At 40.8% G+C, this 23,911-nt stretch overlaps 1 protein-coding gene across 5 annotated transcripts in view; it reads right to left on the reverse strand.

Moving 5' to 3' along the window:
• SETX (senataxin) overlaps positions 1 to 23,911 on the reverse strand; it is an 87,223-nt gene that overhangs the window by 54,436 nt on the left and 8,876 nt on the right. For all 5 annotated transcript variants that reach the window (XM_021674095.2, XM_021674098.2, XM_021674097.2 and 2 more), the window contains exons 3-9: positions 23,533 to 23,716; positions 21,455 to 21,665; positions 18,099 to 18,208; positions 5,498 to 5,717; positions 4,402 to 4,521; positions 1,102 to 1,273; positions 877 to 964 (exon numbers count right to left, since the gene is read on the reverse strand). In XM_021674095.2, coding sequence (XP_021529770.2) covers positions 877 to 964; positions 1,102 to 1,273; positions 4,402 to 4,521; positions 5,498 to 5,717; positions 18,099 to 18,208; positions 21,455 to 21,665; positions 23,533 to 23,709 — 1,098 coding nt within the window. In that variant the 5' untranslated portion in view covers positions 23,710 to 23,716. The remainder of the gene's footprint in view (positions 1 to 876; positions 965 to 1,101; positions 1,274 to 4,401; positions 4,522 to 5,497; positions 5,718 to 18,098; positions 18,209 to 21,454; positions 21,666 to 23,532; positions 23,717 to 23,911) is intronic.

Raw genomic sequence — 23,911 nt, forward strand, 5'->3', positions numbered from 1 at the left:
CATAAACTTTCCATCTTTCTCAAATGTACTTAGAAACTAATTTTCCGGCCAGGCGCGGTGGCTCATGACTGTAATCCCAGCACTTTGGGAGGCCGAGGCGGGTGGATCACGAGGTCAAGAGATCGAGACCATCATGGCCAACATGGTGAAACCCCGTCTCTACTAAAAATACAAAAAAATTAGCTGGGCATGGTGGCACGTGCCTGTAGTCCCAGCTACTCGGGAGGCTGAGGCAAGAGAATTGCTTGAACCTGGGAGGCGGAGGTTGCAGTGAGCCGAGGTCGCGCCACTGCACTCCAGCCTGGCACCTGGTGACGGAGTGAGATTCTGTCTCAAAAAAAAAAAAAAAGAATTTTCCAAAGTATGCACATTGTAGTTTAGAGTCCACCTTCGCCTACATACGATACATCTGCTGTTCAATGAGAAGGCCTTTTACCTAGCAGTAGATTGAGAACAGCTACATATTGTAAAATCAACAACTCAACAAATTACATAAAACACTGTCGGTCGGGCGTGGTGGCTCACCCCTGTAATCTTAACACTGGGAGGCCCAGGTGGGCAGATCACGAGCTCAAGAGATGGAGAGGATCCTGGCCAACATGGTGAAACCCTGTCTCTACTAAATATACAAAAATTAGCTCGGTGTGGTGGCATGTGCCTGTCATCCCAGCTACTCAGCTACTGGGGAGGCTGAGGCAGGAGAATCACTTGAACCCTGGACGTGGAGGTTGCAGTGAGCCAAGATCGCGCCACTGCACTCCAGCCTGGTGAGAGAGCAAGACTCTGTTTCAAAAAACAAACAAACAAACAAACACTGTCTACACAAGATAAAGGCAATAAAATATCATCTAAATTTTCAAAGTGTTTTTTTAATACCTTTTTGGTCTTTTCAGGATTAAATTTGTATACAATCTGGCTGCACGTCACCATATCATCCAAATATGACTCCGGTTCTACCTTGGTCCTTAAATATTAAGAATAAATAGAAATTACTGAAATGAAGGGGGAGAAAAAAAAGGAAGAAACACCTCTTGTTAAGTAATTTAGCTGTAACACACTTTCTTGTAGAGATGCTTAAATCCTGACATTAGCTGAACTAACCTTACAGAGCTATTCCGTATATGCTGAATCTCTCTATTGTAGCTTGTGTTGTTGATAATGGTTTGAAATGCTTCAATAGGATCAATAAGTTGACCCCAGACCTTAGATCCAAGACGATCCAGAATCAACATAAAACAGTGTAATGCTGGCCAGAAAGGATCCACACTATCATCTGAAATACAATGGCACAATCGTTGAATTACAAAATGGTTAGAAAAACGTACAAAAATATATTGAGAATTAAGCATTCTTTATCTGGTTAGAACTAAAAGCCAAGCAGCAAATAATTTAAGGTAACACACCACCAATCCTTAGAGACACGTAAGTTTTAAAAAGCAAGTACATTTTCAAAATTTTTTTTCAAGCAATAATATGATGCTTCTGCAAAAAAAAAAAAAAAAAAAAAAATTAATGGCAAACAAATTATTTAATGGGCAAGAAAACAGTCTAGGTAAACACAATCTTTTCACACCCTGTTTGCCGTATCAGAAACAACCTTTTCTAACTCAGCTCCTCAACCCTTCCCTAAACTTTATAGTTCCATCTTCCAATAACAGAAAAGGTGAAGAAAAAAATAGAGAGAAAGAAACTTGGTATTTACAGATCTACATGAAGCCCATAATACAAGAAATTCTGTTTAAGCATGATCCTGAATTTTATGTCATGCAGCTAGCATAAGGCTCTAAATTCCTTAGCTAAGGGTAAGGCAAAGATACACACTCTTCATTCATCTGTATCTCAACATGGCTTTGCTGTTATCTACTTTTCATCCAACTTGCAGAAACTTCCATTAATCACAAGCTCTTTCTTCCAACACTTTCCCTCTTCTCTATCAGACAGGCAGTAGCAAGATACTGCCCTACTCAAAGGCCTTCAATGGCTCCGTAATGTCTTCCAAGAAAATTCAAAGTCCTTAGCCAAGAACTTAAAAGAGCTAGATCTACTGTTTATTTCCATTTTTATTTTTCATATTCCCATAATCACACACTATCTACAGCAAAAAATAGATCACTGGCTTTCTTCAAAATAAGCAACAGAATGCCTTCGCTACTAGGACAACCTATCAAAATTCTATCCATCCTTAAAAGTCCAGCTTAAATGCCTCCTACTATATTAAACTTTCCCCCACTTTAGTCATCTACAGTACTCTTCTGAGGCAAGTGCTTGAATTCACTCAGTTACTGCTAGTTGTTAAGTCATCCTAGAACATGTGACTTTAATTCCTCATCCTTCTCAGACTTTATCAAGTCATTTGAACTTTCTCATATATTTTTGTATCCTCCACCATATCTGAAACAGTGCCTGTGTCTAGTGAGCTCACAAATAAGAAAGTAGTTAGGCGAAGACAATTATAAAGTTTCTTAAAGAGGTAATTAAAACTTTGAAGACAAGGCTGGGTTCAGTGCCTCACGCCGGTAAATCCCAACACTATGGGAGGCAGGAGGATTGCTTGAGGTCAGGAGTTCAAGAACAGCCTAGGCCACATAGTGAGACTTCATCTCTATCAAAAATTTTTAAATTAGCTGGGTAAGGGGGCATATGCCTGTGGTCCCAGCTACTAGGAAGGCAGAGGCAGGAGGATGACTTGAACCTGGGAGGTCAAGGCTGCAGTGAGACCTGACTGAGCCATTGCACTCCAGGGTGGGAGACAGAGTGAGATCCTGTCTCAAAAGGGAACAAAAAAAGGTTTTTTTTGAAAATGGTAAGGGAGATAGCTTAGCAGAAAGGACAGAATTATATATGTAGTTAGGTACAGAGAAAGAAATAAACAATATATGCAGTAAATGTTGGCAAAAGAGTAACAGCCTTAATCAGAAATAATCTAGCAGGAAAACATATGCCACAGGCTGGGCACAGTGGCTCACGCCTGTAATCCCAATACTTTGGGAAGCCAAGGTAGGCAGATCACACGAGGCCAGGAGTTCAAGACTAGCCTGGCAAACATGGTGAAAGCCCATCTCTACTGAAAATACAAAAATTAGCTGGGTGTGGTGGTGCACGCCTGTAATCCCAGCTACTCAGGAGGCTGAGGCAGGAGAATCGCTTGAACCCAGGAGGCGGAGGCTGCAGTGAGCCAAGATCGCACTACTGCACTCCAACCTGGGTGAGAGAGAGACTCAGCCTCAAAATGAAAAAAAAGTGTATATACACACACACACACACACACACACATGCACTATCAACAAAAGAATAACATTATTTATATTAGAATCTCCCACAAATGAGTTTATATACAACATTCAAGTTGCCTGAAGAGAAGTAAATGAAGGGAAAAAATAATATTTGTAATGTTTTCATAGGATCTGGTATACTTGGATGTAATTTATTACTTCATCAAGATTAGAAACACTTATTTAATTACAGATCTTTCATGATTAGTATGACACAAGCATCAGCAAAAGGAGGTTGGGATCTAATAATAAACACGATCACAAGTTTTAGGCCTCATTATCTAGACTATCTAGAGCAACATATCCAAGAGAATATTCTGTGACGATGGAACTGTTCTGTCTATGCGTTCATCAACATGGTGCAGGCACATATGGCTGCTGAGCCTTGAAATATGGCTAGTGGGACCAAATAACTGCATTTGTAATTTTAATTAACTTAAATTTTAATAATCACATGTGGCTAGCAGTTACTGTACTGGACAGAGAAGCAGTGAAACGAAGAGGTAGACAAAGGAAGGCCATGGGACAGAGAAGGCTTTTCCCACAATGTTAACCACAATATCTTTACAAATGGATCTCCCAGAGGTTCTGATTTTCATCCTCCCACCAACTTTTTCATCATGAAAAACTAGATTAACTTCCCTTCTTCTATGAAAAGAAGGTGTTGAATTAAATTCTAAAGGTCCTTTCTGATTTAACAGTCTGAATCTGGGTAGGGCATGGCGGCTCACACCTGTAATCCCAGCACTTTGGGAGGCCAAGGCAGGCAGATCACCTGAGGTCAGGACCAGCCTGGCCAATGTGGTGAAACCCCATCTCTACTAAAAATACAAAAAAATTAGCCAGGTGTGGCCGTGTGCACCTGTAGTCTCAGCAACTTGGGAGGCTGAGGCAGGGGAATTGCTTAAACCCAGGAGGTGGAAGTTGCAGTGAGCCAACGTCACACCATTGTACTCCAGCCTGGGCAACAAGAGACTCCATTTCAAAAAAAAAGACTGAATCTGTTAATAAACCAGAAAAATTCTTTTCTCCACAACATATACCAATTCCTGCAATGACACTATCAATTTTTAAAGTGCATCATCATCATCACCATACTCAAAAACATTCGGCAAGTAAAGTTTATTACCATCTGATTGCCTCTCCATGGTGTGAAGTATTAATTGCATAAAATCATTTTGTTTGTCTGAGCCCAACAATAGTGAATCCATGGCTTGTTCTTCAAGAATGGTCAGCAACATGCAAATACCTGTAAGAGCATTTAGAGTTTTCTTGAATTGATGAAATAATAGTATTCTAATGCCTTCACTGGTTTAGTTTGCAAAAGAAAAACAAGACAGGAAGATGAAGCAAGATAGCATTATAGTATTTAGTTTCTCAAACATTTAAGTCTCAGATATTCATACACAACTGCTCCCAAGTAACAGAACTTTACACTAATTCAAGTGTGAAAGTGGAAAATGATTAGAAAACAATTTCTAAGATAACTACCATGTAACTTTTATCTCATCAATACAAGAAGCCTTCAGTTTTAAGATGTACCATATTCCATATACCAGAAAGAAAGAAAAGAAAAAAAATCACTGCCAATCATGACACATGACCTTAAGATTTGGAATCAAGGAAATGGTGTACAACTATTTTAAGCCACTACAGGACTAGTAAACAATGCTGATAACTTTTAAATAAGATTTGATTCATTTGCCAGCACTTGAAAATGTAACTCTTATACAGAAAGCATCTAGGATAATGTTTAATAACAAGATGTGTAATAATTAAGTCAATTTAATGACAGAATAAAAACTGAGAACTATAAAATCCTATCTTTAGCAATTTTTATCAGATCACCAAAAGAGAACACTTCCTTTTTAGGACACTATAAGGCTGGGTGTGGGGGCTCCCACCTGTAATCTCAGCACTTTAGGAGGCTGAGGAGGGAGGATCACCTGAGGTCAGGTGTTCGAGACCAGCCTGGCCAAAATGGTGAAACCTCATCTCTACTAAAAATATATATAAAAAAATAGCCAGGTGTGGCGGTAATCGCCTGTAATCACAGCTACTCAAGAGGCTAAGGCAGAATAATTGCTCGAACCTGGGAGGTGGAGCTTGCAGTGAACGGAGATGGTGCCACTGCACTCCAGCCTGGGCAACAGAGCAAGATTCTGTCTCAAAAAAACAGAACTATAGGGAAATACTAATAATATTAGTGTAGGAACAATACTCACCTAACCAATAGTTTTTGTAGTTGGTAGTATCATACATGTGTGAGGGCAGAAGAATCAGTTTACCCTTCTCGAGGACAGAAGAAGTATAAATGTCTGGACTCTCCAAAAGCCCCAACTCAATGACTTTAAAAAGGCAAGTTAAAACCTCTTGTAAGTCATAATAATCATCTCTGTCCACTTTCCCCAAGTTTCTTGCAGTCAAGATAGCCCAACGCCGAACCTAAATGCAGAACATAATGTGTTTATTACTTCATTCAATAAACAGTGGTCTACATTGTTTATTGTATATTTTATACAGCAAGAACACGGATAAGAAAACAGGATTCTCTGCAAATTTTAAGACGTGATACTAATTAATGCAATGTACAAATCTTATTTGATCCTGATTTGAATATACTGACCATAATAAACAGTTCTAGACAATCATTTCCATTCATTCAAACAATGACTGCCAACACAACATTAAGAAATTATTCTTGGGCCAGGCGTGGTGGCTCACGCCTGTAATCCAAGCGCTTTGGAGGCCAAGGCGGGCGGATCACCTGAGGTCGGGAGTTCAAGACCAGCCTGACCAACATGGTGAAACCCCGTCTTAAAAATAAATAAATAAATTATTCTTTTAGGGCTGGGCACGGTGGCTCACACCTGTAATCCCAGCACTTTGGGAGGCCAAGGCGGGCAGATCAGGAGGTCAAAAGATAAGACCGTCCTGGCCAACATGGTGAAACTCCATCTCTACTAAAAAATACAAAAATTATCTGGGCTTGGTGCCATGCGCCTATAGTCCCAGCTGCTTGGGAGGCTGAGGCAGAAGAATTGCTTGAACCTGGGAGGCAGAGGTTGCAGTGAGCCGAGATCACACCACTGCACTCCAGCCTGGTGCCTGGTGACAGAGTGAGACTCTGTCTTGAAAAAAAAAAAAAAATATATATATATATATATTCTTTTAGATGCAATAACAGTATTTTTCTGGCCGGCGCAGTGGCTCATGCCTGTAATTTCAACACTTTGGGAGGCTGAGGTGGACAGATCACCTGAGGTCTGGAGTTTGAGACCAGCCTGGCCAACATGGCAAAACTCTGTCTCTACTAAAAATACAAAAAAATTAGCCAGGCATGGTGGTGCACTCCAGCTACTTGGGAGGCTGAGGCAGGACAATCACTTGAACCTGGGGGGCGAAGGTTGCAGTGAGTCAAGATCATGCCACTGCACTCCAGCCTGGGTGACAGAGTGAGACTCCATCTCAAAAAACGATAATAGTATTCTTCTGTTTTTTAAGTCCTTATCTTTTAGAAATACATACTAAAATATTTTGTGGATGAAATGCTCTAATATCTAAGATTTGCTCTAAACTAATCCAAAGGGAAGTGGAAGGTTGATCATGTATGGATAATAAAGCTAAGTGATGGATGGGGGGTTTATTACACCATTCTCGCTACTTTCATGTTTACAATTTTCCATAACAGAATGAACATTCTGTTCAAAAAAGGAAAGAAAACACAAAATGAGGAATCTCAAAAGAAATCAAAGGGCATTTCTAAATGTCAGAATAACACAGAGAAGTGATTTTGTATTTCTTGAAGGCTTTGAATTAAACTTAGTGCTCACAACCAGGCTTAAAAAAATTAAAAAACAAAACTAGGTGGGCTGCTGTGGCTAACTCCTGTAATTCCTGCACTTTGGGAGGCCCAGGCGGGCGGATCACTTGAGGTCGAGAGTTCAACACCAGCCTGGCCAACATGGTAAAACCCCATCTCTACTAAAAATACAAAATTAGCCAGGCGTGGTGGCACATGCCAATAATTCCAGCTACTCAGGAGGCTGAGGCAGAAGAATCGCTTGAACCCAGGAGGTAGAGGTTGCGGTGCACCAAGATCGCAATACTGCACTCTAGTCTGGGCAACAAGAGCAAAAATCCATCTCACAAAAATAAAAACAAAACTAGGCCAGGAGTGGTGGCTCATGCCTGTAATCCCAGCACTTTGGGAAGCCGAGGCAGGCAGATCACGAGGTCAAGAGATCAAGACCCTCCTGGCCAACATGTTTTTACTAAAAATACAAAATACAAAAACTAACTGGGTATGGCGGCGCACGGCTGTAGTCCCAGCTACTCGGGAGGCTGAGGCAGGAGAACTGTTTAAACCTGGGAGGTAGAGGCTGCAGTGTGCTGAGATTGCACCACTGCACTCCAGCCTGGGTGACAGAGCGAGACACTGTTTCAAAAAAAAAAAAAAAAAAACAGCTAAATAGAACAGAAAAATATCTAAGTACATCCTTCACAGTAAAAGTATTATTTTACAAAATACTTTCTATTACATATACACAGGTATACACAAGGAAAACATTTTTCACTACAAGTTGTAGTCAAAAAGGTGGAAAAACACAGACCCCACCCACAAGTAAAAGTATGAGCTCTATGCCAATATATGCTACAAATTATAAACTACTGAAAAAGTTTTGGAATCCATGAGTCCTTACTAATAGTAAGTGGTAGAAGGGGGAAAGAGTCTTGATTACTGTATAAGCAATGTCAAGTGGTAACTAGTAAACACGGAGAGTGCTGGAGTTAGGAAACTATCATCTTTTTTTTTTTGAGACAGAGTCTTGCTCTGTTGTCCAGGCTGGAATGCAGTGGCATGATCTCAGCTCACTGCACCCTCCGTCTCCTGGGTTCAAGCAATTCCCTGCCTCAGCCTCCCAAGTAGCTGGGATGACAGGTGCCTGCCACTACGCCCAGCTAATTTTTGTATATTTAATAGAGATGGGTTGTTTCACCATGTTGGCCAGGCTGGTCTTGAACACCTGACTTCAGGTGATCTGCCTGCCTTGGCCTCCCAAAGTGCTGGGACTGACAAGCGTGAGCCACTGCACCAAGTCCTACTTACTTTTTTTTGAGAAAGAGTATCACTCTGTTGCTCAGGCTGGAGTGCACTGGCATCATCAGGGTTCGAAGCCTCAACGTCCTGGGTTCAAGTGATCCTCCCACCTCAGCCTCCTGAGTAGGTAGGGCTACAAGTGTGCAACTCCACACTCATCTAATTAAAAAAAATTTTGGTGGGCCAGGTGCAGTGGCTCATGCCTGTAATCCCAGCACTTTGGGAGGCTGAGGCAGGCAGATCACGAGGTCAGGAGATCGAGACCATCCTGGCCAACATGGTGAAATCCTGTCTCTACTAAAAATAAAAATTAAAAAATTAGCTGGGCGTGGTGATACATGCCTGTAGTCCCAGCTACTTGGGAGGCTGAGGCAGAACTGCTTGAACCCAGGAGGCAGAGATTGCAGTGAGCCGAGATCGCGCTACTGCGCTACAGCCTGGATGACTGTGAGACTACGTCTCAAAAAAAAAACATTTTTTTGCAGACATGGGTTCTTGCTATGTTGTTCAGGCTGGTCTTGAATTCCAGGCTTCAAGCAATCCCCTCCAGCTCTGGCTTCCTAAAGTCCTGAGATTTCAAGCACGAACAACCAGGCCCAGCCCTTTTTCCAATTTTTAACTAGTATTTTCACTCTCTTTATGGTGTCTTAAACAATAACTTTCATTTTAATATAGTCAAGTTCATCAACTTTCATTTCATAATCAATGCTTTGTTTCTTTTTTATAAAACCCTTCCTCAGGCAAGGCATGGTAGCTCATGCATGTAATCTCAACACTTTGGGAGGCTGAGGTGGGGGGGGCACTTGAAACAAGAGTTCAAAACTAGCCTGGGCAACATGGCAAAACCCCATCTCTACAAAATGCCGCGTCCTTTTCCAACCATATTGCATGACAAGGTCCAGATGTGGAGAGGAGGGCTTCAAGGAAAGCTTCTTCTGGGAAAAGGACGAGGCATGGGGATTAATTTTCTTGGGTATGTGGGAGGGTTCCTGGGAATTGTTTGCCTAATCTACTTTCTTGCTAATCAGAAAATTAATTACTCAGCTAACGTAATGCTGAAAAGCCCCTCTCCGACAAACATACCCACGACCACCGAATGTCCAGAATGCTGTCACAGCATCCTAGATGTAATAGGAAAAGAATTTAAGCCTGGAAATACCATTAAACAATTTATGTTAAATTTACAACAGGCAGAAATTCTACAGGAAAAAGTCATTCCCTCACCCACCCTAAGAATAGAAAAACAAGTGATGAAGCATGAATACAAAAATCTCCAGCGTTCAAGGACCACCCTGGGTAGCTTATAAAATACATGGAAAATTATGGTATCCCCCTAAGGGAGCCAATGTTAACAGCAAAGTAATTAGGTTCCCAGAACCACCCCTACCCTACACAGGAGCTTATAATGAAAATGGGATAAGAATGATTAATAAAGACGGTATCCATGTTCCCTATCACACATTAAGCTTTATGGAGCATTTAGCACGATCAAAACCCTGGTGCTTACTCACTAAAGAACAGAAACTATTCATTCTGAAACAATTAGAAAAATATTTTAAGAAGTGTTGCCAAGGAAAAGGAGACTTGTATGAGGAAATTAAACAGGATATAAAAAATTTTGGAAAGAAATAAAAAACACAAAGTATGGTCAGGGGTACACTAAGTTCAGCTTGACATCAGTGTCTATCACCTGATAGGTCATGCGCTCACTACCCCTTTGATCAAGATCATAAAAATTCCACATTAGGACAAGACAATTCTTTCCCAGAACTATCTTTGGAGCAAACTATTCCAATGAACTTTCTGCACCAATGAATCAGTAAAACAAAAATGATTTTTGTCTACTTAATGTCTAACTCTGTAACTGCAAAAGTCTGATAACCTAGATAACTTCCTGCTTGACCTGTATCTAAGCCAAAAATAAAAGTATAAAAACTCACTGACACTCGCAATAAATCAGAGCGGATTTCACACAGCCTTCGAGTCGTGTAGTTCTTCTGCTGCCCAGCGCCGACGCCTAGCCCACCTTCGGGGACCCCTTGGACCTTGCTGCAGCTGGACCGCGGCAACAAAAAATTAGACAGGCATGGTGGCAGAGGCAGGAGGATGGCTTGTACTACTCAGGAGGCTGAAGCAGGAGAATTGCTTGAATCTGGGAGGCAGAGGCTGCAGTAAGCTGTAATCATGCCACTGCACTCCAGCCTGGGTGACAGAGCAAGACCCTGTCTCAAAAAAAAAATAAATGCAACAAACCTTTCCTCACCTTACAGTCTGAATGACACACACCTCTATTTCCTGCTAAGAGTTTGAAAACTGAACCTAACTATGGTTTTTAGAATAGATTTTATCATTATGATAATGAGGTAGGGATCTAACTTCTCTTTCCATATACTACACCTGTCCTATCATCTCCATTTCCAGTCCCTCTTCACCTCACAGACCTTACACATTGTCTCCTTAAAATATCAAAGATCCAAATGAGTAGGTCTTTTTTTTTTTGAGATGGAGTCTCGCTCTTGTCGCCCAGGCTGGAGTGCAGTGGCGTGATCTCACCTCACTGCAGCCTCTGCCTTCCAGCTTCAACTGATTCTCCTGCCTCAGCCTCCCGAGTAGCTAGGATTATAGGTGCTCGCCACCATGCTTGGCTAATTTTCGTATTTTTAGTAGAGATGGGGTTTCGCCACGTTGGCCAGGCTAGTCTTGAACTCCTAACCTCATGATCTGCCCGCCTTGGGCTCCCAAAGTGCTGGGACTACAGGTGTAAGCCACCGTGCCTGGCAGAGTAGGCCTCTTTAAGCTTTCTATTTTATTCCACTGGCCGATCTGTCTGTCCATATATGTCTTAGGACTATACATCCTAATTATTAAAGCTTCACAGTAAGTTCTGCTTATCAATCTCCCTTATCTACTCTTTTTCAGAAATAACTTTTGGCACCTTCCTCTTTCATATAAAATTTTTCATAGCATCTTAACACATTATGCTAAAAACCTTGCTGGAACTTGTTAGAAACGCTCTGAATCACGAGATTGATTTGGAGGAAATGGGCATCTTTCTGTTATTAAGCTTTCCTATGCTGTATAAAGTGTCTCTCTTCATTTATTTAGACCCTCTCATCTGTCAATTAAATTTTATAATCTTCCTTTAGAGGTCTTGATATCTTTGTGAGATTTATGGGTAGCCATTCAATATTTTTAAAATTTACTATAAATGGAAACTTGTTTTTTGGCTACCTGTTATTTAAAAACGTAACTGAGTTTTAGAAATCCATCTTACATCTAGTCACCTTGTTAAACTCCTATTGCTCATAACTTAGGAAGGTTTCCTATGGAAACGATCATAATAACGTAAATAATGGCATTTTATTTTTTCATTTCAAATCCTTATGCCTCTAATTTAGTCTTCTAATATCTTTACTGGATTGACCAGAACCTCTTTACAAATGTGACAGTGAGCACTTTTGTCTTACTCCTGATTTTAAAGGAAATGCTTCATTAAAGGTTAGTTCATGCTGATGCTTCCTCTAGCTTTTATAGATACTATTCATTAGATTATGAAATTCCATTCTATTCATAATTTGCTAAGAGTTTTAAATCATGAATGAATACTGAATTTTATCAAACGGTTCTTTTTTTGCATCTATTTAGATGCTCATAGGTTCTCCCACTTTAATCTGCCTTGTGTGTCTTTGAGACAAGGTCTCATTCTGTCGCCCAGCTGGGGTGCGATGGCACCAACACCTCCTGGGCTCAAGGAGGTGGCCTCAGCTACCAGAGTAGCTGGGACCACAGGTGCAAACCACCATGCCCAACTAATTTTTTTTTTACTTTTTGGAGAGACAGAGTATCACCATGTTGCCCGGGTTGCTTTAATCTGTTAAAGTAATAAAATTATACTTTTAATTTTTATTTTTGTGAGACACAGTTTCACTCTGTCTGTCCTAGTTGGAGTGCAGTGGCGCAACTCAGCTCACTACAACCTCTACCTCCTAGGTTCAAGCAATACTTGTGCCTTAGCCTCTCAAGTAGCTGGGATTACAGGCGCCCACCACCACGCCAGGCTAATTTTTCTATTATTACTAGAGACGGGGTTTCTCCATGTTGCCCAGGCTGGTCTCGAATTCCTAACCTCAAGTGATCCACCTGCCTCCACCTCCCAAAGTGCTGGGATTATAGGCATGAGCTACAGAACCAGCTGAGATTTTCTAACATTTTGTTTAGTATTTTTGCATCCATATTCATGACTGTAATTTACTTTTAACATGTTAGTCTTGTTTTTGTTGGGACTACAGGCAAGCACCACCATGCCCAGCTAATTTTTGTATTTTTTTGTAGAGATGGGGTTCGCCACGTTGCCCAGGCTGGTCCCAAACTCCAAAGCTCAAGTCATCCACCCTCCTTGGCCTCCCAAACTGTTGGAATTACAGGCATGAGCCACCATGCCCAGCCAATTCGTTCTTTTTCCATCTCTTACACATCAACCTTTGTTGTACACTTATATTTTAGATGTATCTCTTAGAAACAGAACTTACTTAGTTTTTATTACTTTTGTAATCCAATCTAATCTTCAGCCGACAAATTCAGCCCATTTACACTAACATTGATACTCTTAAACCTGTTTATTATGTAAAAACTTTTTTTCCTATTTCTTTCAATGTATTTCTTCTAAAAATAATTCAAATTTATCTCTGCACTTAACAGGATAAAAACTTTGTATGCTCTCACATCTTTGATCGCCTTACCTGACAATCCCGTCATGGTGATAACACCTGCTCAAGGTTATTATTGATATATAAGTTGAGTATCCCTTATTCAAAATGCTTGGACCAAAAGTGTTTCAAATTTTGATTTTTGGCAGATTTTGGAACACTTGCTTATTTTATCAGTTAAGCATCCTTAATCGGAAATGCTCCAATGAGTGTTTCCTTTGAGCATAATGTCAGCACTAAACAGCTTTCTGATTTTGGAGCACTTAGGATTTTGAGATTAGGGATGTTCAATGTGTACACACTTTCTTTGAATTAGTAATGCATGCATATATTCATTTATTTATTTTGAGATAGGATCTCACTCTTAAGTAGTTAGGAATACAGGCACCTGGCTTTTTTTTTTTTTTTTGAGACGGAGTTTTGCTCGTTACCCAGGCTGGACTGCAACGGCGCAATCTCAGCTCACCGCAACCTCCGCCTTCTGGGTTCAGGCAATTCTCCTGCCTCAGCCTCCTGAGTAGCTGGGATTACAGGCACGCGCCACCATGCCCAGCTAATTTTTTGTATTTTTAGTAGAGACGGGGTTTCACCATGTTGACCAGGATGGTTTCGATCTCTTGACCTCGTGATCCACCCACCTCGGCCTCCCAAAGTGCTGGGATTACAGGTGTGAGCCACCGTGCCCGGTTTTTTTTTTTTTTTTTTGGTAGAGACAGGGTCTCACTATGTTGCCCAGGCTGGCCTTGAACTCCTGGACGGAAGTGGCCCTTCCTCCTGTGCCTCCCAAAGTGCCAGGATTATAGGCAGAAGCCACAGCACCCAGCCTTTTTTCTTTTAAATAATAAACTTTACCACAGCTTTCAGTCAACTATATGTATCTTGTGCAACAACTGCTGGGTTCTTCTCTTGTATGTTTTAAAACTTCATTCAGTGTGGGTCTTTGAGCAGCAAACCTCCTAAGACCTTCTATCATTAGAATGTTTTGATTATGCCAGCCAGGTGCAGTGGCTCACGCCTGTAATTCCAGCCCTTTGGGAGGCTGAGGCAGGCGGATCATGAGGTCAGGAGATTGAAACTATCCTGGCCAATATGGTGAAACCCCATCTCTACTAAAAATACAAAAAAAATTAGCTGGATGTGGCAATATGCGCCTGTAATCCCAGCTACTCAGGAGGCTAAGGCAGGAGAATTGCTTGAACCTGGAGGTGGAGACTGCAGTGAGCCAGAGCGAGACTCTAAAAAGGTTTTGATGATGCCCTCATATTTAAATCACTTTGGCTACAGATTTAATTTTAAGTTTTAAACTCTCCCTGAGAACTCTATAAAACTACTACTCCACTGTCTTTCTGCATTCAATGTGACTGCTACAAATCTGGTGTCAGTCTGATTCTTCTTTGTGTAGTATGATCTTTTCTTTAAAGAACCTTTCAAATTTGTCTTTCATGTTCTTAAATTTTACTATTTTACGTAGGTATGGGGCTTTCTTCCTTTCTCTCCTCTTTGATGCTAATCAGCAGTCTTTTATTACTATTTTTTTAATTCCAGGAAATTGATCTCCCTCATATCTCCAGTATTTCTTTGTTTTCCTTTTTTCTGTGAGATGGAGTTTCGCTCTTGTTGCCCAGGCTGGAGTGCAATGTTGTGATCTCAGCTCACTACAACCTCCGCCTCCTGAGTTCAAGTGATTCTCCCGCCTCAGCTTCCCGAGTAGCTGAGACTACAGGTACGCACCACCATGCCCAGCTAATTTTTTGTATTATTAGTAGAGATGGGATTTCACCACGTTGGCCAGGCTGGTCTTGAACTCCTGACCTCAGGTGATCCACCCGCCTCGGCCTCCCAAAGTGCTGGGATTACAGGCGTGAGCCACCGTGCCAGGCCGTATCTCCAGTATTTCTTTGTCCTAATTTTTATTTTTCTCTTTCTGGGACATCTTACATCTTTGTTAGTAGTACCACTTCTACCCCCATTTATCTTTTAGCTTTTCTTTTTATATTTTCTATTTCTCTTTTTCTTAGGGATTTGCTCATTCTGGTCTTCTAATTCAGTCACTCGTTCTCTTAGCTGTACCCACTATATTATTTATCCCATCTCCTGAAGGCTTTAATTATCTCATTTTTCAATCTTTTTTTTTTTTTTTTTTGAGACGGAGTTTCGCTCTTGTTACCCAGGCTGGAGTGCAATGGCGTGATCTTGGCTCACCGCAACCTCCACCTCCTGGGTTCAGGCAATTCTCCTGCCTCAGCCTGAGTAGCTGGGATTACAGGCACGCGCCACCGTGCCCAGCTAATTTTTTTTGTATTTTTAGTAGAGACGGGGTTTTACCATGTTGACCAGGATGGTCTCGATCTCTTGACCTCGTGATCCACCCGCCTTGGCCTCCCAAAGTGCTGGGATTACAGGCGTGAGCCACAGCGCCCGGCTCATTTTTCAATCTTACAACTTAGCTTGGTTCTCACGTTTTCTAGTTCTCATTTCACATTAGTATCTTCCCTTATTTCTTCTAGTACATTTACTATAATAATTTTAAATTACTGGACAAGTATTTTAATATATCTGCTTCTACCAAAATCTTTATGTTTCTCATACATCTATTATTTTTAGTTTGTGAATTCCTTTGCACTCTGGGGTATTGGCTACTATCAGGCAGTGCCTATGGAAGGCTAGACTCCAGACTGGCTTATGCCCAATCAATTCAGGGCTGAGTGGTGGATAAAATCCAAGGCAGAAAAACGTAATCACTCACTACCTTGCATTTTAATTTTCTAAATCAGGTAGTCACCCTTTACTCCCAGCGAGAAGCAGTTAATTAGAAGACGCTACTGAGCTATAATCCCCCAGTCCTGGGACTGAGAGGGGATGATACTGAAGCAATTATCCATGGTTAACTGGTCTCCACCTGCTTGTCTCAGTGCCTCACAAACATCAGGGGTTACACACTGTCCTGATTTCATTCCTACCTCCACCTGGATTGGATCTTTTAGTTGATACAGATTTGGACACAGGCATTATTCATCTTAGGCAATGATGAAGGAGAACTGAAAGCAGAACCTTAACAGTTCCTTTTCTCCTTTATTCTCCCAGAGCCCATTTTATTCTCTGGCTGTGGGAAAACGCTCTGAGAGGTAATTCAATAGTGCCTCCCATAGGCACTGCTTGATAGGAGCCAATACCCCAGAGTGAAAAGGAATTCACCAACTAAGGATGTTCTCCTGCCCATCTACCACATTCACCTTTCAAAACAGCTCGTCAGCTGGACGTGGTGGTTCACACCTGTAATTCCAGCACTTTGGGAGGCCAAAGCAGCCAGATCACTCAAGGTCAGCAGTTCAAGACCAGCCTGGGCAACATGGTGAACTCCCATCTCTACTAAAAATACAAAAAGTTAGCCGAGCATGGTGGCACGTGCCTGTAGTCCCAGCTACTCGGGAGGCTGAGGCAGGAGAATCTCTTGAACCCGGGAGGCAGAGGTTGCAGTGAGTCGAAACCGCACAACTGCACTCCAGCCTGGGCAGCAGAGTGAGACTCCATTTCAAAAAATAAAAAACTAAAAATAATTTTAAAAATTTTTTTAAATAAACCAGCCCTTGTCAACTCAGTTTCTCCAAATTTTCTCCGTCTTCTCTTTCAAGTTCCTCTAGAGTTAAACTTAGGGAAAGGACCAACAGCACTGGTCTTCACTCTCTGTCAGAGCATGCATTTTCTTCATGTGTGTTTTAGGGATTTGGTTTGCAAGCTCATCCGACAGAGGAAAATTCTGTGTCCCTCCTACCACTACCCGTCCCCTTTCTAAATATAAATTTGGGCTGCTTTCTATCCATCCCTCAGAGTCCTGCTCCAAATCTAGGTCTACTATCAGCAGCTCAGGACATAAAACCTTTGGTCACATAAGGGCGAGGAAGACTCAGTCATCAATACTGCAAGTGCTTGGCCCAAGTCCTGGTTACAAGACAAGACCTGTTTCCTCCATATGTACACAGCTTTTAAAAAGCCAGTGAACCTTCATAATACTTTGGCAACCTTCTTTCACAGGCAGAGGAGCACCCTCCATCCGCTCATCCCTTGTTTGAAGTACAGAGTTTGGCTTTGGTTCTTTGCCTTGCTTGGCGTATACTTCTAATTCCTGCTGCCTTGCACAAGCTGAATCCCCAGCTACCTACTGGCACCCAGGCCTACAGGTTTCTACTCATTGATTACTTTGTGTTTCTGTTCCACTGCTGGTCCACAGAAATGGTTTTCCTTTTGAGGAATGTGATGATACCTCTTTTATTTTCTCCTTTCAGATTTTTTTTTATCATTGTCATGTGTTTGGCCCAGAAGAAACTGAAATTCACCATCATCTTGACTGGCAATCCCATCGCCACGATTTTTATTCGCTGCTTTTTAAAAACCACCATTTTTCTTGCCTTACATTGGCAGAGCAGCTTTTCCTGGCTACTGGCTTAACACAGTCAGTTCTAGGTGGCATTATGCATGAGACCTGAAGCACAGACTGTCTTACCACAAAAGATGACCTTAGCCATCAGGGCTATTTCAGGTTTCAATGCTATCTGTTCTGTTCCTGCTCACTGTTCTGGCTTTTGTCCTTCTTCATTTCCAGCACCAGAATTTCCCAGTTCCCCTCCATACCTCCCTTTGTTTTAACTCTCATCTATCTGCAAAATAAATTTTCAAATGTTTTAATCAGTATTTCCATATGTTTGGAGTGGGACAAACAGGCAAGAAAGTCAAGAGAAGAGTTCTTCTTGAGTTCAATTCAATGTACTGAAAGAGCATCAAGTTATTCCTGTTTGTCTTTTAAGCTCAAGCATCACCTGTCAGTAAATATTCCCCTATCCTCTCAGCTCAGATTCCCTCTTCTTTACCCCACAGCACCCTCTACTTAACTGTAGTAAATTTTAAAGCAAGAAAAATCTTAGCAAACTGTTTAAACAAAATCCACACCAAAAACCTCTATTACAGCTATCTATAGGTACAAAAGTACAACATATCCTTCTATCGCCCAGCACTCATACTCACCATTTCATTGGGATGGACCAAAAACAAATAGATCCCTGGATGTTTGTCAAACACCTGAAAGGAGCAATTGGCTTGTTCCATCCGACAAAGTGCTTCAACACATAACTCATCTAGAGAGAAAAATATAAGTTAAGTAAAACATATAAATCTTATCACCTTATCAAGATTCCCTAAATTAGGCTCCTTGGGTTACTCTGTAAATAAATGAAAATGTGTGTGTGTTTTTTTTTTCCCCAAACTGAGGCATAAAAATGCTCATATTGTAAATGCAGGAACAATATTTACATATCTGGAAGACTAAATCTGTTGATCATAGGGTGTTGTCAGAAATTATTCTGACCTTATTAAAATATATCTCTTTTTTTACACTTAGCATAATTATCTCCATAGGGAATGTGTAGAAGACCTGTAACCATATGGTTATAGGTCGATTTCCATGCGTATTTTATGTTTTGATCCACCTAGACTCATCTGATATAAAACAAGGAACAAAATCAGCTTTACCCCTAAATGACTAGCTGTCCCACTCCCATTTATTGAACAATCCATTTACTCTTTCAGATCAATCAACTTTTAGCTGTAAAATTTCAAAAAACATTATTGCTTTATCAAATTACATTTTCAATATTATAGTTCTTTGACTAGTGACAGGGGTTGGATTTGGGGATGGGGAGATATAATGACTAGAGAAGCACGAAGGGAGCTTCCAGGATGTTGATAATGTTTTGAAGCGTGATCTGGATGCTGGCTATACAAATGTGTTTAATTTGCAAAAAAAATCAAGCTTATATACTTTTATGGATAGATTATTCTTTAATAAATACTTGAAAATGTCTCAGAATTTTCCAATCTAGTTACTTTGAATTTATTGACTTAGACAAAATTGACTTGTCTAATCATGTCTTTATATCTTTTCAGTTTACTGAAAATATGGTAAATGGAAAGACAAGTTAACAGCACAGGAAAGAAACCAGAAAAATCCATGAAGTGTGTTATTCTACAGAGCAAATATAAGCCCTCCTCAAAAAGTCAAACTTGTGGCAAAAAAAAGATAAGGGTACATGTTGGTTTCTGTACAAATGCAGTTGGTACATGCATGGCTGTGGTTCCAGGGTACCCAGGTATACCAAAATCCACACATAGCTGAGTCCTGTAGTCGGCCCTGAGAAACCAGCATACACAAAAAGTCCACCCTCCATAGAAGTGGGTTTTGCAACCCATGAATACTGTATTTTTTATTCGATTTTGGTTGAAAAAAGATCCATGTATGACTGGATCTGCACAGTTCAAGGGTCAACTGAAGACTATTTTTTGGTTTTTTAGAGACAGGGTCTTGCACTGTTGCCCAGGATGAAGGACAGAGGTACGACCATGACTCATTACAGGCTCAACCTCCTGGGCTCGAGCAATCCTCCCACCTCAGCCTCCTGAGTACCTAGGAATACAGGCACATGCCACCATGTCCAGCTAATTTTTATTTTTTTGTAGAGATAGGGGAGGGAGGGTGTTGCTATGCTGCCCAGGCTAAGAAGACTGGACAAGAATTAAAAGAGCTGTAGGAACTATAAACCAAATGCAATGTGTGGTCCCTGACTAGATTCTAATTTCAGCAAATCAGCCAAAAACACATTCGCCACTATTGGGAAAATATGAAAATGAACCTGATTTTAGTATTGTTATTTTCAGCCAGGCACGGTGGCTCATGCCTGTAATCCCAGCACTTTAGGAGGCTGAGGTGGGTGAATCGCTTGAGGTCAGGAGCTTGAGACCAGCCTGGCAAACATGGCAAAACCCTGTGTCTACTAAAAATACAAAAAAATTAGCAGGTGTGGTGGTGTGTGCTGTAATCCCAGCTACTCGGGAGGCTGAGGCAGGAAAATTGCTTAAATCCAGGAGGCGGAGGTTGCAGTGAGCCAAGATCATGCCACTTCACTCCAGCCTGGGCAACAGTGAGACTTTAAAAATATATATATTGTTAGATTTGATAGGTTAGGGAAATGCCTTTACTTTCAAGATATTCATATTATGAAACGCAAATGTAAACAGCCAAAATCTAGACAGCTATAATAAGCCATACCATGGTGATTAGTGAAAATTACTACAGATTAGCGTCTCTCAACCAGGGATGACTTTATACCTCACCATCCCCCAAAAGGGATATTCGGTAATGTCTGGACACATTTTTGGTTGTCACAAAGGAGAGAGGGAGGCTACTGCCATTTAGTAGACAGAGGCCAGGGATGCTGCTACACATCCTACAATAGACAGCACAGCCCCACACAGCAAAGGACTATCCAAAATGGCACCAGTGCAAAGCCTGAGCACTCTGCCACAGATATACTACAAGAATAAAAATTATTATTTTACTTTTTTGAGACAGAGTATCAATCTGTCACCCAGGCTGGAGTGCAATGGCACAATCTTGGCTTACTGCAACCTCCGCCTCCCAGGTTCAAGAGATTCTCTTGCCTCAGCCTCCTGAGTAGCTAGGATTACAGGTGCTCATCACAATGCCCGGCTAATTTTTGTATTTTTAGTAGAGATGGGTTTCACTATGTTGGCCAGGCCGATCTCCAACTCCTGACCTCAGGTAATCTGCTTCCCTCAGTCTCCCAAAGTGCTGGGATTACAGGCATGAGCCACCCTGCACGGCAATATTGAAAATGATCAATAATTGAATGAATAGATGAACAGATATGTGATAATGTAAATACAGCAAAAAACAACTGTACAATCTATTTGATGGGTATATGGTGTTCACGCTATAGTTTACTTTTTCTATGTTTAAAAACTTTCACAATAAAATGTTGGAAGCCAGGAATAGTGGCTCGTGCTTGGAATCCCAACAATTTGGGAAGCTGAAGTGGGAGGACTGCTTGAGCCCAGGAATTCGACACCAGCCTGGGCAGTGCAACATAGTGAAACCTTATCTCTACAAAAAATACAACATAAAATTAGCTGGGCGCAATGGCACGCACCTGTAGTCCCAGCTACCCAGAAGGCTCAGGCATCAGTATTACCTGAGCCCAGGAGGTAGAGGCTGCAACAAGCCATGACTGTACCACTGCACTCCAGCCAAGGTGACAGAGCAAGATACTGTCTCTAAAAAACACAATAAACAATCTTCAGTTGTCCCCTGAACAAGATAAGTTTGAACTGTGCCCCTAAAAATAGGTATTCTGTGTTTGAACTCAAAAAAACAAAAATGTTGAGGAAAAAAAGAAGTCCTAATTATATATCCTAAATATATGTTTAGCAAACAAATATGGAATACAGATAAGCCTAAATTCTTATAATATTAAAATATTATAATAATATAAAACTGATATAACTTGAGGAACCACCAAGATACTCACTAACACGTTCATGTAGAAGCAAGTAAGGATATTTCAGTATTTCAAGAAGAGGAACTCGAAGCTTATTTTCAAAGTCTTGTCCAGTAATGTCAAACAGTGGCATCTCCCCATTGTTGTCTACTATATATAATTCGTCATCATCTCCAATTTCTGCCTTCATGGATTTTTCGAAGTGATTTATGAGACGTAAAGTTTCTAACTCCCATAAAACCTAGAGGAAAATAAAATGGGCAGTGTGCATTATGTCTTATTATCAACAAAATACACTGAATGTGATGACCTAGAAAGCCTTTTCCTAAGTACAATTCTGAAATGTAAAGTATTAGAGATTATATTTTAGATTTAAAGAAAAGTATTTAAAATGTGGCCACTTTTATGAAAAATGAGTACACATAGTATGAGATGCTGGCCAGGCACAGTGGCTCACATCTTTACAGGTAATCCTAGCATTCTGGGACGCTGAGGTAGGACTGTTTTAGGTGAGGAGTTCGAGACCAGCTTGGGCAGTAAAGCAACACCTTGTTGCCACCAAAAATAGAAAAATTAGCTGGTCATGTGCATGTCTATAGTCCTAGCTACGCTGAAGGCTGAGGCAGGAAAGTCACTTGAGCCCAAGAATCTGAGGCTATAGTGAGCTATGACTGTGCCACTGTACTCCACCCTGGATGACACAGTGACACTCTCTCTAAGAGAAAAAGGAAACAAAAAAAATAGTATGAGATGTTAAAACACTTCTCTTGTAGAATTTTTCTATACATCACTATCATTTTTCTCAACATCATTTCTATACATCACTATACATTTTTCTCAACATCACTATCAACTATATTTAAAAAAAAAAAAAAAGAGAAGCTGGAGCTTCTCTGCCAAAAGCAAAACTGAGGCCCTTCTATGTCTTCCCTTCTACATTCCAGCCATAGCTAACTACCTTAGCCCAGCATATAGTATAAATATGCTGGATAGCTTTATTATTAGAAAACTTTACAAAATGCAAGTTTCTCAACACCAATCCATAACTAATCATCCTCTCCTCTATATACTGTATATATCTCTATGGCCTACGTTCTGTTTTTCATCAAATAAACAAACCAAATATTCAAAGCCACGTATTTAGAATTATATCTTTCACTTTGGTTATTATGACTGGAAAATATACTTCCCCTTAGAGGTTTATGCCATTTGCCCATTAAAAAAAGAATTTATTATTTCCAATTAAAAAAAACCCGAGGGGTGGCTGGGTTGGGGCGGGTGGGGAAACAAAAACCCAAGCCATTCAGATACATGCATGTATTATAGCACTGACCAAAAAATTAATAAACAAATCTCCTCCCAATGACTCTATTTCATAAAATTATTTTATACCAAAATGACTAAAAGTGACAGATCATAAAATTCTGTTCCAGGTTTCGATTCCATCAGTGCTAAACATTTACTCAGTACCTACTATATACCAGACAATGGGTTAACCTTCAAAGTTGGCCAGGCACAGTGGGTTATGCCTATAATTCCAACACTGGGGGGCCAAGGCGCAAGAATCACTTGAGCTCAGGAGTTCAGGACCAGCCTGGGCAAAATAGAACTTGTCTCTACAAAAAAAAATTTTTTTAATTAGCTGAGCATACTGGCACATGCCCATGGTCCCAGCTACTCAGGAGGATGAGGTGGGAGGATAGCTTGAGTCCAGAAGGTTGAGACTGCAGTGAACCGTGATCACACCACTGCACTTCCAGCCTGGGCAACAGAGCAAAGACCTTGTCTCCAAAACATAGCAAAACAAACTATGAAAAACCCATGTGGCCCATGGAAAATCAAGAGACAGCACTTCCGCTTTCAGGAATTTGTCCTAAGAATACACTCAAATGTGTAAAATGATGTAAGTATAATCACACCACTGCACTCTAGCCTGAGTGACAGAGCAAGACTCCATCTCTAACAACAACAACAAAAACAAAAAAAACAAAAAAACCCCACAAAGTTGAAATCATATCATCATTTTTCTAAATACTTCCCAAGTGTCCAAACTTATTCTGTTCTAGCTATCGAGCTCTGAAAAATATTGTCCATCTAATATAAATTACCTCGTGCAAGTATGGCAATTCATCTCTTGCTTTGTGGTATTCAGCCACACACTCTAAGCAGTAGCAGAGGTCTTCATTGGCTGTTTGAAATTCGCTGGATCGAGTGTTGGACGCATAGTGCTTTAGGAAGTCAGTGGTGGAAACACCACCTGGTGTACACCAACAACATGTGCTCATTCTGTACCTACAGCCAGAAAAAATAACATCAAGAAAAAAACCAACTTCAGGTCTACTGTGTGTGAAGAATAGACACACTTCCAACTTGTGACCCTGGTCTTCAATTTAAAATGTGCCGCTACAGCCCAAATGTTCTGCTGGCTGGCTTATCAATCACTGAACTGACTAAACTCATAAAATCCTTCTACTTTTAACACATGAA

This window comes from Aotus nancymaae, unplaced genomic scaffold (genome assembly GCF_030222135.1).
Source record: "Aotus nancymaae isolate 86718 unplaced genomic scaffold, 86718_ANA_hifiasm-v0.15.2.pri h1tg000158l, whole genome shotgun sequence".
NCBI classification, from domain to species: domain Eukaryota; kingdom Metazoa; phylum Chordata; class Mammalia; order Primates; family Aotidae; genus Aotus; species Aotus nancymaae.